The following is a 15,973-nucleotide window of genomic DNA, read 5'->3' as shown; positions in this document are numbered from 1 at the left end:
GGAAGACCACTTGATCTAGAGATATAGCTCAGTTGATTCAGTGCTTGCCTTACACAAAGGAGGCAATGAGTTCGCTTCCCAGCACACACACCCACACGTACGCACAGAGAACAACAAGCACTTACCAAGTCTATCCCACATAAGATGCTTAGATGTATCCTAGAGTCTTTGTCTCTTCTCTCCTTTTGCAGTCATGCTGTGCTTTTGTTGTTTTGTGGTAACTCTCACTGTAACCCAGGCCTTGGCTCTTGGAGCTCATCATGTAGACTGACCTTGAGCTTGTGTTTATTTCCTCACCTCAGCCTCCCAAGTGCTTTGAGATGCCAAAGTTCAAGCTAAATACAACCACTTACATCTTTTATTCTGAAGACACTGACAAAACTAAACTATTGAGAGCTCTTAGCTTTCCAGGAAACAGAGAAACAGTATCTCCAGTGTAAAAGGATATTTTGTTGTAAATTTCTCAATGTTTGGTAAACCCTATGAATCCAGGAGTCTAATTATGTTCATTAGGTTACAACATAAATTCATATTTAATTCAAAAGAACTAGAAAAGCACTCATGTATTAGTAAAGGAACACAGAGCGTGGAGAATACAAAACTAAAAGTAAGAGAAGCAATCATTCTGTCTCACCCGTTGAAAATATGCTGAATGAGTGGGTGAGCAGTCTTCAGGTATACATCTTGATTGCTGCATGCCTCACCAAAGACTTCATCAAAATAAAAAACATGCTGAAAAATAAACTTGATTTTTATAGAAATACACTTGCATTTTCACCACCACCATTTCTAAGTACATTTGTAAGCAATAGTAACTGACTGAAACTCAAAAAAATGAATAACCAGTAACTGTTAAATGACAGTCTTTGCCTGCTTTACACCTGTTCTTACATGTTCTTTTTTTTAAAAAAAGATTATATATATATATGTATAACACATATATAATAAATAACATATATATAAAAACACACATAGTGTTTTGCCTGCATCTTGCACACCAAAAGAGGGTACAAGATATCATTCTAGATGGTTGTGAGCCACCATGTTGTTGATGGGAGTTGAACTCAGGACCTTTGGGAGAGCAGTCAGTTTTCTTAACCCCTGAGCCACCTCTCCAGCCCCTTTTGTTCTCTATTAAGGGAGTAAATTAATAAAAGAGTAAGCCAATCCTCTTGGGTCTGGGAGAGGAAATAGATTATCTTATAGATCTGGCAAACCCAATATATATGAAAATTTGTGTGAATTATAGGGATCAACTTCCGTTTTGTAGGTTACATAGCTTAAATTGTAGTTCCACAAAAATTATCTGTTGCTGGTAGATGTATACTGTAAAAGGAGCTTGAAGGAGCCCAAAGATAAAGACATGAACTTACCCAACTCCTAGGTTCTGGGAATGCAAGAGGAAGGATAGATGGGATAAAGGCATATGCACCCTGATAGTTGTACTGTGTCCCACCTTCAGTGTCTCCTGATACTCTGAGTTGGAGTTAAGTACCTAGCTATAGGGAAAGTCACAATTTTCAGTAGCACACACACTAAATTTAGAGGGAGAATATGTTCTATTACTTGTCTTTCTGAGTCAGGGTTACTACATTAATATATTTTCCTGACCCATTAATTCCCCTGCTTTTACAGTTAAATGAGACCAAAGGAAGCAATTAAACTATACCTATTCAACATGTATCTTATCTTTGTACATAAAAAAACAATATAAAATGACACAAATTATCTGGGAATGGTGGAATATGCCTTTAATGCCAGCACTGGGAGGCAGAGGCAAATGGATTTTTTTTTTTTTTTAAATTCAATTTACATCTCGGTCAAGGCCTCTCCTTCCTCTCCTCACAGTCCTTCCCTTCTTCCCTCCCACATTTCCCCTCCCCTGTTGCTGGGAGAGCCCCAGCTCACCTATTCACATGAGGACTGAGTTCATCTTCCTCCCCTGTGGCCGGGTAGGGCAATCCCATTGGGGAAAGTGATCAAAAAGCAGGCAACATAGTCCATGTCAGAGGTATCCCCTACTCCCTTAACTAGTGGGCCCACATGAAGCCTAAGATGCCCATTGGTTACTTATAAGTAGGGGACCAAGGTCCAGGTGGATCTCTTTGAGTTTAAGACCAGCCTGGTCTATATAGTGAATTCTAGGACTGCCATGGCCATGTAGAGAGCCTGTCTCAAAAAAAGAGCACAAATTATTGATAATTGAAATGTGGAAAACAGAAAGAAAATCAAACTCTTTTGAATCTTTGTACTCAAAGATAGTTAGTCCCTGTTAACTTTTTGAACTATACAGTACAATTTTTTTCCATTTAAATAATTGGAACTAAGCCAGGAATGGTGGCACACAAACACAATTCCAACACTGGAGACACTGAGGCAGGAGGATCACAAGTTTAAAAAATCAGCACTGGACACATAATGAGGCTCTATCTTAAAAAACCAACTAACCAGGGACAGGCATGGTGGCACATGTTTTTTAATTCCAGCACTTGGAGGGGAGAAGCAAGCAGATCTCTGTGAGTGGGAGGCCAGTTTGCTCTACACAGTGAGTTCTAGTCCAGCCAGGGTTACAAGGTGAGAGCCTGTCATGATACCTACCCAAAAATCCCAACCAATGAACCACAAGAAGTGCTTTTATGGAGAAGAGCATGTGTTCCTTTTTGTCTCATGAAGTTAAAACTATAGCCCTGTCAGACATGATGGCACACACCTTTAATCCCAGCACTTGGGAGGTAGAGGCAGGTGGATCTTGTAAGTTCCAAGCCATCCAGGGTTATATAATGAGACTCTGTACTAACAAACAAGCACTAAAATAAAAATGAAACAAAAATATAGGTCTGTATTCTGTGATGCTCAAGGAAGCCAGAAGAGGGTGTTGGATCTCCTGGAACTGGACTTATATGACAGTTGTGAGGTGCCTAACACAGCTACTGGGACAGAACACAAATCCACCAGAAGAGCACTGATCTTAATCACTGAGCCCTGTAGAAATTTAAAAGAACTAGCTAAGCATGGCAGAATGTGCCTGTAATCTCAGAACTTGAGTTGCCAGGCCAAGAGGATCACAAGTATACAGCTTTGGCTTCAAAGGAAATTCTACGCCAGCAGACTAGGTAGTGATACATCATCTCAATAAATATATACATAAACAAATTTCTTTTTCAAATTGGAAAGTAGGGGAGACCTTAGAATGCAGCTTAGTGGTAAAGTATTTCCCTAGCATAAGTGAGACTCTGAACTGAATTTCCAGAATTTCATGGAGGGTGGAATGTAAAAGTAAAGCAAAACAAAAGACGAAAGAAAGAAAATAGAACAAAAAGAAATAATTTAGAAAGGAAAATAATTATTTTTGTTTTTCAGTTATTGTGCTTGTATAAAATTTTTAATGGGTAAGTGGTGGACATACTTAATTTAGATAGGATATTTAACTACATATATAAACATTCTGTTTTACTCCCTGAGCAAGTTTCAAATAAAACCTAGAAAACTAGGTTCACTTTATTTAGCATCAAGTTCGATACAGAATTCTCTTTAAGAAGGGAGAGAAGGTAACTCCTTCCAATATTTTTATATCATAGCATTGACAGGTAAGGACTCTGACCTATGAGAGCAGAGGTCCAAAGTTCAACAGCAGAGACAATTTGGGGCAATTTATGGATATTCAATAAATATTGATCAATGGCAATGACAGAGGAGTAAGGTTATTGTGTTTCAGGGTAATGGAAAAATACAAATGATCTATGATGCCTACTGGAGGGAATTACTGTGATTGAAGCATCATTAAGGAAACCTTGGGTAGAGAGTGATTGGACAGAGCTATCACTATGGCTATAGTAGCCATGAAACTAACTAGCTTTACAACTAATTAATTGGCCATTTAGACTATCTTCAAAGTAAGTATCTCCCACTAAAACCTAATAGATTGTACATTGATCAACAATCGATGAAGCTGTTAAAATGACTGGGTTGACTATACAGTGCCCTAGTAATTTATTGCCCATAGAAAGACTATTAGATTACTATAAATGCCACTGTGAAACTCAATTTTTGGTAGAACAATGCAAGTCTGAAAGAAGGGGTGAATTTCAACAATCTGACTTTAGTGTGAAAGGATTTACTGCGACAGAATAATATTGCAGCTGACTAAGGTGAATTGCTAGCATAGCCCATTAATCACCACATTTTTTCTTGTTACCAGTCACTGGGCTTTGCAAGAGGATAAGAGCAAGACTGAATGTTCAATATGGATCTTTATGAAGGCAGACTCTTTGAAGGAGGCAGATTCAGACTAACAAACTCTGGGTCCCAAAATCTTTGCCTGTATGGACACATGCATACACCTCTGCGTGCACACGTGAAGGCCTGAGACTGATGTTGGGTGTCTTTCTCTATCACTCTGAATCTCATTTTTTGAGACAGAATCTTTCACTAAACGTGAGGCTCAGCAATTGGCTAGACTGTGCAGAAAGCCTGCCTCTTGTCTCCACCTCCCAGTGCTGGGGTTCCAGCCACAATACCCAGCTTCCTATGTGGGTGACAGGTCTGAGCTCAGCTCCTTATGCTTGTGCACCACTTCCTTAGCTCCTCAGATTCCAAAATCGTAACATACTATGGATTATATGACTCTCTCTCATTTGTGGGATTTGTTGCTTCTGTATGAGAACTCGTACATGGGTACTTCGGTAGCTTAGAATAAGTTCTTTTCAACACCAAACTTTTTTCATAGACTGAAATTTTTTATGTGCCTGAGCAGTATTTTTATTAAACCCTTACATGTTAAATGTAAAACATATCCCTAAAGACATAAAAATATACTAGCCATAATTAAATACAAGACTCATATTAAGAGCTGGGCATAGTGGTATAAACCTGTAACAGCACTCAGAATGATCAATCAGAAAAGTCATGAATTGTAGGCTAGGTTGGGCTATACAGTAAGATTCAGGCCAGCCTGGAATATAGACTCATACCCTGCCTCAACAAAACTCACAATCAGCAGAATGATAAGCTGACATTGCCTGCTGAGCCCGGAAAACACATGCCTGGAATCCCAGTACACGGAAGACAGAGGCAAGCAGACAGTGCAAATTCAATCAGGCATGGTATGCCTAGCAAATTCTTGAACAACCAGCTCGACGTTGTGAGATTTTGTTTAAAAAACAAACAAGAGCTTAGTTGGCACATACTTTTAATTCCAGCATCAGGGAGGAAGGGGCAGGCAGATCTTTGTGAGTCAAGGCCAGCCTGGGCTACACAGCAAGTTCCAGGCCAGCCAGAGCTACACAGTGATACCCTGACTCAAAAACAGACAATAGAAAGAAACATAAGAGCAACTGGACAGAGGTGGTGCACCCCATAATCCCCACATTAAGAAGGCAGAGGCAGGAGGGCCTCTAAGCCCAAGGCCTGCCTGTTCTACAGAGCGAGTTCACCGACACCCATGGCCACCCAGAGAAAACAACAGAAACAAACGGAAACCAAACAGTTCACACTGCAAGATGCAGGTAAGAAAGGAGACCAAGTATGCAACCACCACTCGAAGCAATTGGGCATCAATAAGTACTTATTCTATACCCTTGATTTTGCTAAATATGTATAATTAGATTCACATAAACATGCTAAGTGAATATATATGGTAGAGCGTCACTGCATAATGCAGAAATCACGGTTTTGCAACCATGTATATCATAAATGCACTACATTTTTAAAAAAAATAATGAAGGCTCAAGGTATCAGTAACCTAGGATAAAAATGAAAAGCTGGGCACAATGGCACATGCCATTAGTCCTAGCATTCAGGAAGCAGAGGTAGCTGGATCTCTTTGAGTTCTATTTGGGGTGAGATTCTAACTCTAAACAAACACACACACATTAAGGAAATCAACACGTAAAATCCAGAAGCTGGATTTTAGAAGAACCCATTAAACATAAAGCAGAAACTGACATACTTGATATTAGGTTAAAACAGAGTAAGTGGAAGACCCTACCTGAAGAATATATTGTGTGAGGTCAACAGCTTCTTTTTTCTCATGTACAAGGAGAGTTTCTTTATCTTCTACAGTAATGACATTGACTTCCCCACGACGTATTTCCCTTACACCTAAAGGCCGTTTTCGAACACAAACTCTGATTTTCTCCATTTCAGTCCAAGGATTTTCTGAGGTGATCTGTCTGATAAATGTTTACAAATATACTTTAATTTTTAATTAAAGGATTCAATTACTTAAATGGTCAAAGTCAGTACATGTTGAGTATGTTTAATATAATGTTTTTTTTTTTATTTGTTTGGTTTATTGGTTTTGTTTTTGAGACAGGGTTTTGAGACAGGTTTTGTTTTTGAGACAGGTTTTGTATTTGAGACTTTGTAGCTCAAGCTGATCTAGAACTTGTTGCCCATGCTGGCCCTGACTTTCTACCCTAGCCTACCAAGTGTTGGGATTACAGGTGTGTACCACCGAACCCAAGTTTTGAGACAGGTATCAATACTGTTGTGCAGGCTAGCCTGGAGCTCATCCACCTCTGGTCTCCACCTCCCACATGCTGGGATTACAGGCCCATGATGCCTGTATGTCAAGTTCATTTAAACAATGCCACATTAAATGTCAGCAATGAAAAAAAGTTTTACTGGCGAACCTTTGGTTTCCATCTCTGACCAAGGAGGAGAAGGAGAAGGAAGGGGAGGAAGAGGAAGAGGAGGAGGCTAGTAACTAAACTCTCAGTTATGCTAGCTCAAAGACTTGTATGTTCGGATTCTAAATGTGGTCTCCTGGTGCTTTCTGTGCTCCCCAAAATCTAGTTAGTTATTCATCAAGACTTATCCATATTCTGTTACTAAGACTCCAAGGCCTTTCCAAAACCCAAACCTATATCTCTTGTTCCCTTTCACTCTAATTCTTGCACTCTTAACATTTTCTTGACCATTAATCTAAAGTTTTGCTTAGTGTGTGTGCGTATTTTGAGATGGAGTCTCTTGTAAAGCAGGCTGAGTCACAGGCATATGCCACCAGACCAAGTTTATTAGATGCTGGGGAGTAAACCCAAGGTTTAGCGCATGCCAAGTAAGCACTGTACCAATTGAAGGACATCCCCAAACCCTACACACACACCCCCCCTTTAATCCTATTGGTTTACTAAGTCTCAAATTAGGTGTGGGTCTCAATGTACTTTACCTCCTATTCCTCATATACATACGCAGCCCCTCCTGGAGTCCTGCTCCTTTTCCTTTCTTTCCTTGTGCCCGTGTGTGTGCATGTACATGTATGGAGGCCAGGAGACAACCTTAGGTGTGGTTTCTCCTCAAGCTCTGTCCTCCTTGTTTTCTGAGACAGAATTTTTCACTGGGATCTAGGGCAAGAATCAAGGACCCAGCTGTCTCAACCTCGTCAGTGCTGAGATTACAGGTGTGCAACCACATAGGCTTCATTGTGCTGGGATCATACTCGGCCCTATGCCTGCATGGCCAGCTTTTCATCAGCTGAGCTATCCCCACAGCCCTGCTTCCTTCTTTTTGCCCCACTCTGATATGAATTCATTCATTTGTTAGAATAGCCATTTTTCTCTTCTCTGAAGACTTTTATAAATGTTCCTGTCTACTGCTGACTCGATCTTCTATTCAATGCACTCTTTCACTGGCTTCAGTGAACTATTCAACACCCAGCATCTGATTTAGGGACACAAAATTCACGAGGTTCATTTGCTGAGTCCCATGTGTTATGAACCAACCACTCACATAGAAACTCTCTAAAACTAGGTTGTTAAAAAAAAAAAAAAAAAAAAAAAGATCCATTTCCCTTCTGAAAATAAGAGTTTTGAAAGAAATTTTTTTTATAGGATTAATAGTTTTGGTGTATATAAAAGAATACATTAGCAATAATTCCCTCCCATACAACTTTAAAATTTATTTGACAGTCCCTTACAAAACTTTTTTCTTTTTTTTTGTTTTTCTAGACAGGGTTTCTCTGTGTTGTCCTGGCTGTCCTGAACTCATTTTGTAGATCAGGCTGGCTTTGAATTCACAGAGATCTACCTGCCTCTGCCTCCCAGAGTGCTGGGATTACAGGCACGTGTCTGGCTCTTTGCAAAAATTTTAATAATAGATTTTACAAAAATTTAATACAAAATGATATAGTGATATAATTCTTCAAATAAATTCTGATGTTTCTGAGCCTACCAACTGGCTGGAAAATTATTTCTTTGCCAGGGTCCAAATTAGTTTTTACAACAAACCAACAAAATTTCCAATACTCATAGTGCATGACTTTAGGTCATCTTAAAGCACACCTTACTATTTCAATTCAGATATGAGCTGCATCACTTGAGGACGGGCTTGACGATGAGCACATGGGGTTTACTGTTCTCTTCTGCACATGTGCTTAAGTTTTCACAAGATGAAAGAGAATATTTTAACCCATTATTTTGGAACCTAGTTTACTTTTTGGTTTATATTATTATCTGTTCCTTTATAAAATCTTTTTGTTGTTGTTGTTTTATGTTTTACTCTAATCCACTATTTTAATAAGGCCTTGGGGTCAAAATCTTTAGATGTTTGGCATTGATAACCTAATCATAGGAAGCTAATCAATGAGGACAAAATTGCTTAGACCTTTTATGTTTATTTGTTAGGCTTTCAGACAAGGTCTTGCAGTGTGGCTTGAGCACCCACAGTGTTATACGTGCACTATGCCCAGCTAGTTGTTTTTAGAGTTGTGTAGGGATTCCAGGATGAGTCACATGGACAAAAGGCCTCCTTGGTTTTTTAAGTTCAAAAGGCAAAGAGGAAAGTTTCCAAGTGGGTACTTTCTGGTTCATTGGTTTTGAGATAGGATCTTTCTATGTGGCCAAGGCTAGCTGTCTGTCTTGCCTGAGTTCTGGGTTTGCTGTGTGCCTGGCACAAATGATTAAATTTGTCCATCATCTCTTACCTTGCTCCTTAACATCTAAGAGCCTCCAGACATCTTAATTATCATCATACCAGACATCACAGCTATTACTTAATATTCATAAAACAAATATCTTATTATTTTAAATATTAAGCAGCAATATTTAAATTAAAATATACATTCTAAGTCATAATATGTTAAGCAGTGAAAAGTAGTATTTTATAAATAATTCTAATTTATATTTTTATGTGTTGTTCAATAAAAGACAAAAAGAGTAAAGAAAGTTTTTTCTTTTACCTTTCATATTTACAATCTACGATTAAAAGAAGAAAAATATTTCTAAATCCTCTGTGCTCTGCTAGGACAAGTATTTCAAATTATTATAGGTACTTTCACCTAATCCCAGTACTCAGGAGGCAGGGGCAGGCTGATCTCTGTGAGTTCAAGACCAGCCTGGTCTACAAAATGAGTTCTAGAACAGCCAGGTCTGTTATACAGAGGAACCCTATCTTAAAAAACAAACAAACAAACAAACAAACAAACAAACGAATGATTTTTATTTTCCCATAACTCATATATATTACTTTCATAATAACATAACAAATAATATATTTTAAAAGAACATATTTTTTATTATATCATTCTTAGCACTGGGGATTACTCAGTATTTCATCTTTCAGGGATCTCATTTAAAATTCTATCTTGGGGCTGGAGAGATGGCTCAGTGGTTAAGAGCACCATCTGTTCTTCCAAAGGTCATGAGTTCAATTCCCAGCGACCACATGGTGGCTCACAACCATCTATAATGTGAACTGATTTCTTCTTCTAGCAGATGTAAGTGCAGATAGAATACTCATATACATAAAATAAATAAATCTTTAAAAAAAAATTCTATCTTGAAGAACTGGGTGAAAATAGCTTATTATTATTCTGACTCAAAACATCTAATTGCCATCAAAAGCTGTTATTCTTTGTAATCACCAAAAATTGTATATTTTTCTAGGGCTGGATTTAAAAAAAAAAAAATTGCAGTCAAAATCAGGATCCTGTCTCAGTGTGTGCATGCGACCAAGTGCTCAAGGAGCTACCCAGTTTACTGCTTGCTCTCTGGCCTCGCGGAGGGCACAGGTCACCTGGCCAGTATGAGTTTGAAGTCCTTTAAAAAAATCCTGTGGAGTAAGTGATTTTTTTTCCAATGTAGAAGGCAGATTAACTGCTTTCATGAATATACTAGGTGTACCATAAGTAATAGTAATAGGTCTGCTAGAGGATTACAGCAGACCCTGATAAGCAGTAGCTGTTTGTTTGACGTACATCAGCTTTTCGCCATCTGAAAAGTTCTAGTTCCTCATTAATCTGCTTCTATGCACTTCCTGTAATTATTAATGCAAAACTTGCTAACCATCATTCATATGTTACAGTCATTTACTAAGAATTAGGAGTATTTGGACTCCTCTAGTGATGAAGGAAAGATGTCGTCCCCCACCTCTCCCAAAAAAGTAAAAATAATTACCTGGCAGAGGAATGAGGGATTCCATAGTTATACCCTGAAACAGGCAAGACTCTTTGAATAACCGGACTATCACAACTTCCTAGTTTGGGAGAAAAGTAATCTGATGAAAAGAGAGCACAGCTAGTTTCCGTCTGCACACAAGCTTCGGCAGCAGAAGCACTCGTGGGTCTCAGTTTTTGCTGGCCCTGGGAGTCATCTGATAGCGCGTGTCCCAGCACTTTCAGGTAAGTGGACTTCTGCTCACCTACAGACAAGTCGGATAAACTGCACATTTCATTGCTGGCCATTCTGTCTTTGCTGTCAGCAGGAGAATCAAAATGCAGTTGTCTTCGGGGGCCTGATCTGAATTCCTGAGGTTTAGTGTATAGGCCGCTTCCCTGAAGAAGATGCTCTGGAATACTGACAGCTTTATCTTCCTCCTGCATAATCTTAATGATTTTGATAAGTTGGAAAAGACGTTTGCGGTCGTTCATGTCATGGATTCCCAATCTGGAGTAGTCCTTCATTGTAACCTTGGCTAATTCATCAATTTTCTGAAGGCCAAGTGCAGTAAAATGAGGATAATACTGTGCAAGCTCAGCTTCACAAAGACACTCATACAACCAGGATGCCATTTCCTGACCAGCTTTATACGAACTCTGAAGAAAAAGAGGAGAAGCTATCCACATAGAATAAACAGATTATATTCCTTTATAAATTAAAACAGATATGCAGATAAGTGTTTATCACCTCAATCATCTTCTGAAATGATTAAACAGCATAGTTCATAAGCAAAGCTCTTGTATATATAGCAAATGACTTAACAGTTGTAATTTGTTCATCTGTTTAATGAAAAGATTTCCTAAGTATATATTTAAGTAAATACATGGACACAGACATAACAGAAACCACTTACTTATTGCTTCAGAGTTCCTTCTAACTTTGCGGTGTCTGTTTAACACATGTAATACATTGCTGAAACTTTTTTCCCCAACCACTGATTGTAGCAGGACTAAATTTAGATGTTCAACTTAATGGCAAGGCACGCTGCACACCTGTTTCCTATGATTAATGAACAAAAGCTAAGAACTCTTTCAGAATAGAAAGCAAAATAAAATAGCAACCACAAGGATTATAAACTAACACAGCTCAGAGAAAATTGCATTTTTATCTGTTGTGTATTAGTAAATAAGACAGAAGTAAAAACAACCAATTCAGAATCAACTCCTTAAGTATTTCAGATAATTCTAAAAGGTGATCATGTCTACCTGAATAGAATATCAATCAAATAAATTTCCTATGAAATTAATACTGTGGTCACAAATTTCAAAGAACACATTAAAACACTTTAAACACCACACACTAACAAGTGATGTGGTAATAACACAAAATCTTTGTCTATTATAAGCCAGAACTCTAAATAGTTCTCCATTATTCCTGTTAATCAAACTCACGTTCCTAAAAATATTGAAAATAACTTTAAATTGAATTTTAAAGTATTTCATCAATATTTTATATGTGTGTGTGCCCACAAACTGCATTTGTGCTCTGAGGCTAGAAAGGGTGTTGGATCCCCTGGTGCTAGAGTGTTAAAACTTGAACATGAGTCCTCTGGAAAAACAGTACATTTGTTAATCACTGAGCTGTCTCCCTCTGTCTTTTTCTATAGCCTAGGCTGGTCTAGAATTTACTCTGCAGCCCAGGTTGGCCTCAAACTTGTGGTAATCTTACTACATTGGCCTCCCAATCACTACGACTACAAACATGAGCCACCACGCCCAGCTTTCTGAAAAATATATATACTTTAAATTATTATTTATCTATTTTATGTGTATGAGTGTTTTGTCTGCATGCATGTCTGTGCAGCACATGTATGCCTGATGCTCAAAGAGGCTAGAAGAAAGCAATGCATCCCTTCGGACTGAAGTTACAGACTAGAGTTGTGAACTGCCAATGTGGGTGCTGGGAATCAAAACCAGGTCCTCTGCAAGAGCAGCCAGTTCTCTTAACTACAGGGTCATCTCTCCAGCCCCTTATATTTTCTTTTTCAAAATGGTTTTACCCTTTAGAGTTTTCAAAACGCAATCAATTATTAGAAAATGCTTTTATTTTTATTTCTTTTGTCCTTTCTAAGAGAAACTGTGTGTGTGTGTGTGTGTGTGTGTGTGTGTGTGTGTGTGTGTGTGTAAGAATGTGTGTTGTGTGTTTAAGAGGAGGATAACAAGGAAAACCAAGGAGCTTTGAATAAATTTGGAGAATACTATTTAGGCAAAACAAAAGACCAAAGGGTCTCAGTAACACATCCAAACTGACCCTGACATCTTCTATTAGTGGTAGGTTTCCCCTCTGCAAAAGCTCACAAAACTTTTGCAGTCCTTCCATCAAGGGTGGAGTATATTTCTGCTCCCATTGCATCTAGAACGGCCTTCTAACTTCTTTTGAACAATAGAATATGGTGAAATAGACTGCCATGCCTAAGTCTAGAGGACCATCATAGCTTCTACTGCTGTTAGAATTTTTCTTCTGCAACATGAAGAAGTCTAGCCAACAGCCAGAGTATCACACACTACCACTACTACTTTGATGGCCAAAACCCAGATATGCAAAAGAAACCATCTTACGATGATCCAACTGGAGTGGTGCCTGTAGACAGTGGTTCCCAATCTTCCTAGTGCTGTGACCCTTTCATACAGTTCCTCATGTTGTGGTGACCCCAACCATAAAATTATTTTCATTGCTACTTCGTAACTGTAATCTTGCTACAGTTATGAAGCAAGATTGTAATATAAATATCTGTGTTTTCTGATGGTCTTAGGTGACCCCTGTGAAAAGGTCATTGACCTCCAAAGGGGTTGTGACCCTACAGGTTGAGAACTACTGTACTAGATGATCACAGCCACAGAAATGACCACAGGTAAGATCAAAAACTCCAAACTAAGCTCGGCCCAAATCACTGATTCACAGGGCTTTAAAGCAGATAATAGGACAGTTGCTTTGAGCCACCAAATTTGGGGCTAGGTCATTATGTAACAGTGAATACAATTTCACTTCTGAAACTTTGACTTTTTTGTTAAGATTTCATACTGCAAAATTTGGAACTCTTTTAGGTTCACAGAAAAACTGAGTAGAAGGTAGCCTGTCTCACACACGTACTTTTTTTTTAAGATTTATTTATTATGTATACAGTGCTCTATCTGCATGTATACCTGCATACCAGAAGAGGGCACAGATCTCATTGTAGATGGTTGTGAGCTACCATGTGGCTGCTGGGAATTGAACTCAGGACCTCTGGAAGCACAGCCAATGCTCTTAAGCACTGAGCCATCTCTCCAGTCCCACACATGTATTCTTTTCCCCACTAACTGATAAAGGATTATTACAAAGTCTACAGCTTACATTAGAGTTCTTATCTAGAGCTACAGAACTTGTGAATTTGGATAAACACTTCATGTATTCTTTATTTGAGTAAAACATGAAATAGTTTGATTGCCCTAAAAATCCTGTGCTTTGTCTACTTACCCTTTCCACCCATCTATACAATGGAAACTAATAACCTCTCTGTCTGGAGCAGATGGGGAGCCTGGCAAGGTCTCAGTGTGTAGCCCTGGCTGTCCTGGAACCCACTATTGTAGACCAGGCTGGCCGCCAACTCACAGAGGATCTGCCTGCCACTGCCTCCCAGGTATTGGGATCAGAGACATATAGCACCATACCTGGCCCAATGATCTATTTACTGCCTATACAGTGCCTTCTCCAGAACGTCATAGAGTTGGAAGCATGGAACATGTTAACTTTTAGACTGGCTCTTTCATTTCATAATTTAAATTTCCTCCAAGTCTTCTTATGGCTTGTTAATTTGTTTTCTTTTTCTTTTTCCTCATGGTTAAAACCCATTCCACATGTGAATGTGCTCCAGTTTATTTATTTGTTCACCTAATAAAAGACATCTTGGATGCTTACAGTTTGGGCAATTATGAATAAAGCTTCTATAAACATCTATGCAGTTTTTATGTTACAGTTTTCAACTCCTTTACGTAAATACCAAGGTGCATAATTTCTACACTGTATGGTAAAGCATGCTTAGTTTTTATGAAATGCCAAACTACCTCCTAAAGTGGCTATTCTCATTCCTACCAGAAATGAATGAGAATACTAGTTGTTTCTCTCCACCAGTCATTATGTGTGTGCTACTACTCCCATCCTTTCAAGATAGCTCAAGAGCTTTTCCCCAAAATCAGATTTTCATCTCTAGATTTTTTTCTATTATTTTACTCCTAAGCACCTTACATAGTAGCAAAACTAAAAATACCAACCCCTTATTACCACCTTTTTTTTTTTTTTTTTTTAAACCTAGAAGGACACTTTATTTTTCTATCATGAAGGAGATGAGCCCTCCCAGGGAATACATGGCACTTTGTACTTCAGAAACCATCTTGTATTCAGTGAGCATTTAATACATACCAAACACTGTTCTGGGCATTATATTTGTTCATCGCTATACTATAAAGGACATGTGTAACAAGTTACAATCACAATGTTTCAGAAACTCACTCTTCTCAACTGCGAATGAGGAATGCCACAGAAACTGGCCATCTGAAATCCCAACACTGAGGCAAGGGGAATCACTGCAAGTTCAAGGCTCTATGTGTGGGACTGTAACCTCAGTACTGGGGAGATGCAAACAGGAGGCTCTCTGGAACTCACTGGCTAGCCAGACTCAAAGATCCTGTGCCAAACTCAGTAAGTTGTCTCAAAAAATAAATGTAAGAAATTAGGAGAACTGAAGGAGACATTCAATATTGACTTCATGTGTACACTTCTTTTGGAAGTGTAATCCAAGCACTATAATCCAAGCACTCAGGAGGGCGAGAGAACTGCCTTGAGTTAGAGATCAGCCCTGGCAACAAAGCTACATACAAAGCTTGAGGTCAGTTTGGATTACATAATGACACCTTGCCTAAAGATACTGAAGAGAGAGAGAGGGGAAAAAAAAGGCAACAGAGTTCCTAAATTCTTCAGATTGAATAAGGAAATACCTAAGTAAGTGTTGAGGGATGGAGCTGAATTTGTCATGCTTAACTAACATGGATAAAGCCTAGGTTTTCTCCTAAGCACTGCAAAACTCTAGGCATATAATAATTCTAGCACTTGGGAAATAGAGGCTGGCAGGTCAGAAGTTCAAGACACTCTTGGTAACAGAGCAAGTCTGAGGCCTGCCTGAGTGACAAACAGCATAATGGCTCATTCAGTGTTCCACGTTGAGTGCGCGCTGGCAGTCACTATTGTTATTCCTACATTTCTCTTATCTTCACCACTTAGCAGTTAGGAATAGAGTGCCTTCAGTATTCTGGCTTAAGCAAATTCTAAGCAGCTGCATTCTCTACTTGGATCAGCTAGCCCTTGGGAACAGACAGTAAATGCTATCTATGCACAGGCTGCACAAAATTCTGTATTTTGCACATCAATTCCCTTGGTGCCAAACTAAACATTTCTCAGTTCAACTCTGATAATCACAAGCCTCCACTGCATTCCTAATAAGTAAATGAGAATAAAAGATTAATTTTGAAACACTTGTATAACCTATGTCATGGGAAGAGAAAAAT

General features: G+C 38.7%; 1 protein-coding gene across 1 annotated transcript in view; it reads right to left on the bottom strand.

Moving 5' to 3' along the window:
- The window catches only part of Kif24 (kinesin family member 24), a 43,992-nt gene extending 32,987 nt beyond the window's left edge, over positions 1-11,005 (bottom strand). The window contains exons 1-3 of the mRNA XM_055618609.1: positions 10,392-11,005; positions 5,987-6,170; positions 635-732 (exon numbers count right to left, since the gene is read on the bottom strand). Coding sequence (XP_055474584.1) covers positions 635-732; positions 5,987-6,170; positions 10,392-11,005 — 896 coding nt within the window. The remainder of the gene's footprint in view (positions 1-634; positions 733-5,986; positions 6,171-10,391) is intronic.
- Between the last annotated feature and the right edge of the window lie 4,968 nt (positions 11,006-15,973).

The sequence above is a fragment of the Psammomys obesus genome, unplaced genomic scaffold (genome assembly GCF_907164565.1).
Source record: "Psammomys obesus unplaced genomic scaffold, mPsaObe1.curated_primary_1811, whole genome shotgun sequence".
In the NCBI taxonomy this organism is placed as follows: domain Eukaryota; kingdom Metazoa; phylum Chordata; class Mammalia; order Rodentia; family Muridae; genus Psammomys; species Psammomys obesus.
Note: the sequence above shows the minus strand (reverse complement) of the source record. Positions and strands in the feature narration are given on the sequence as shown.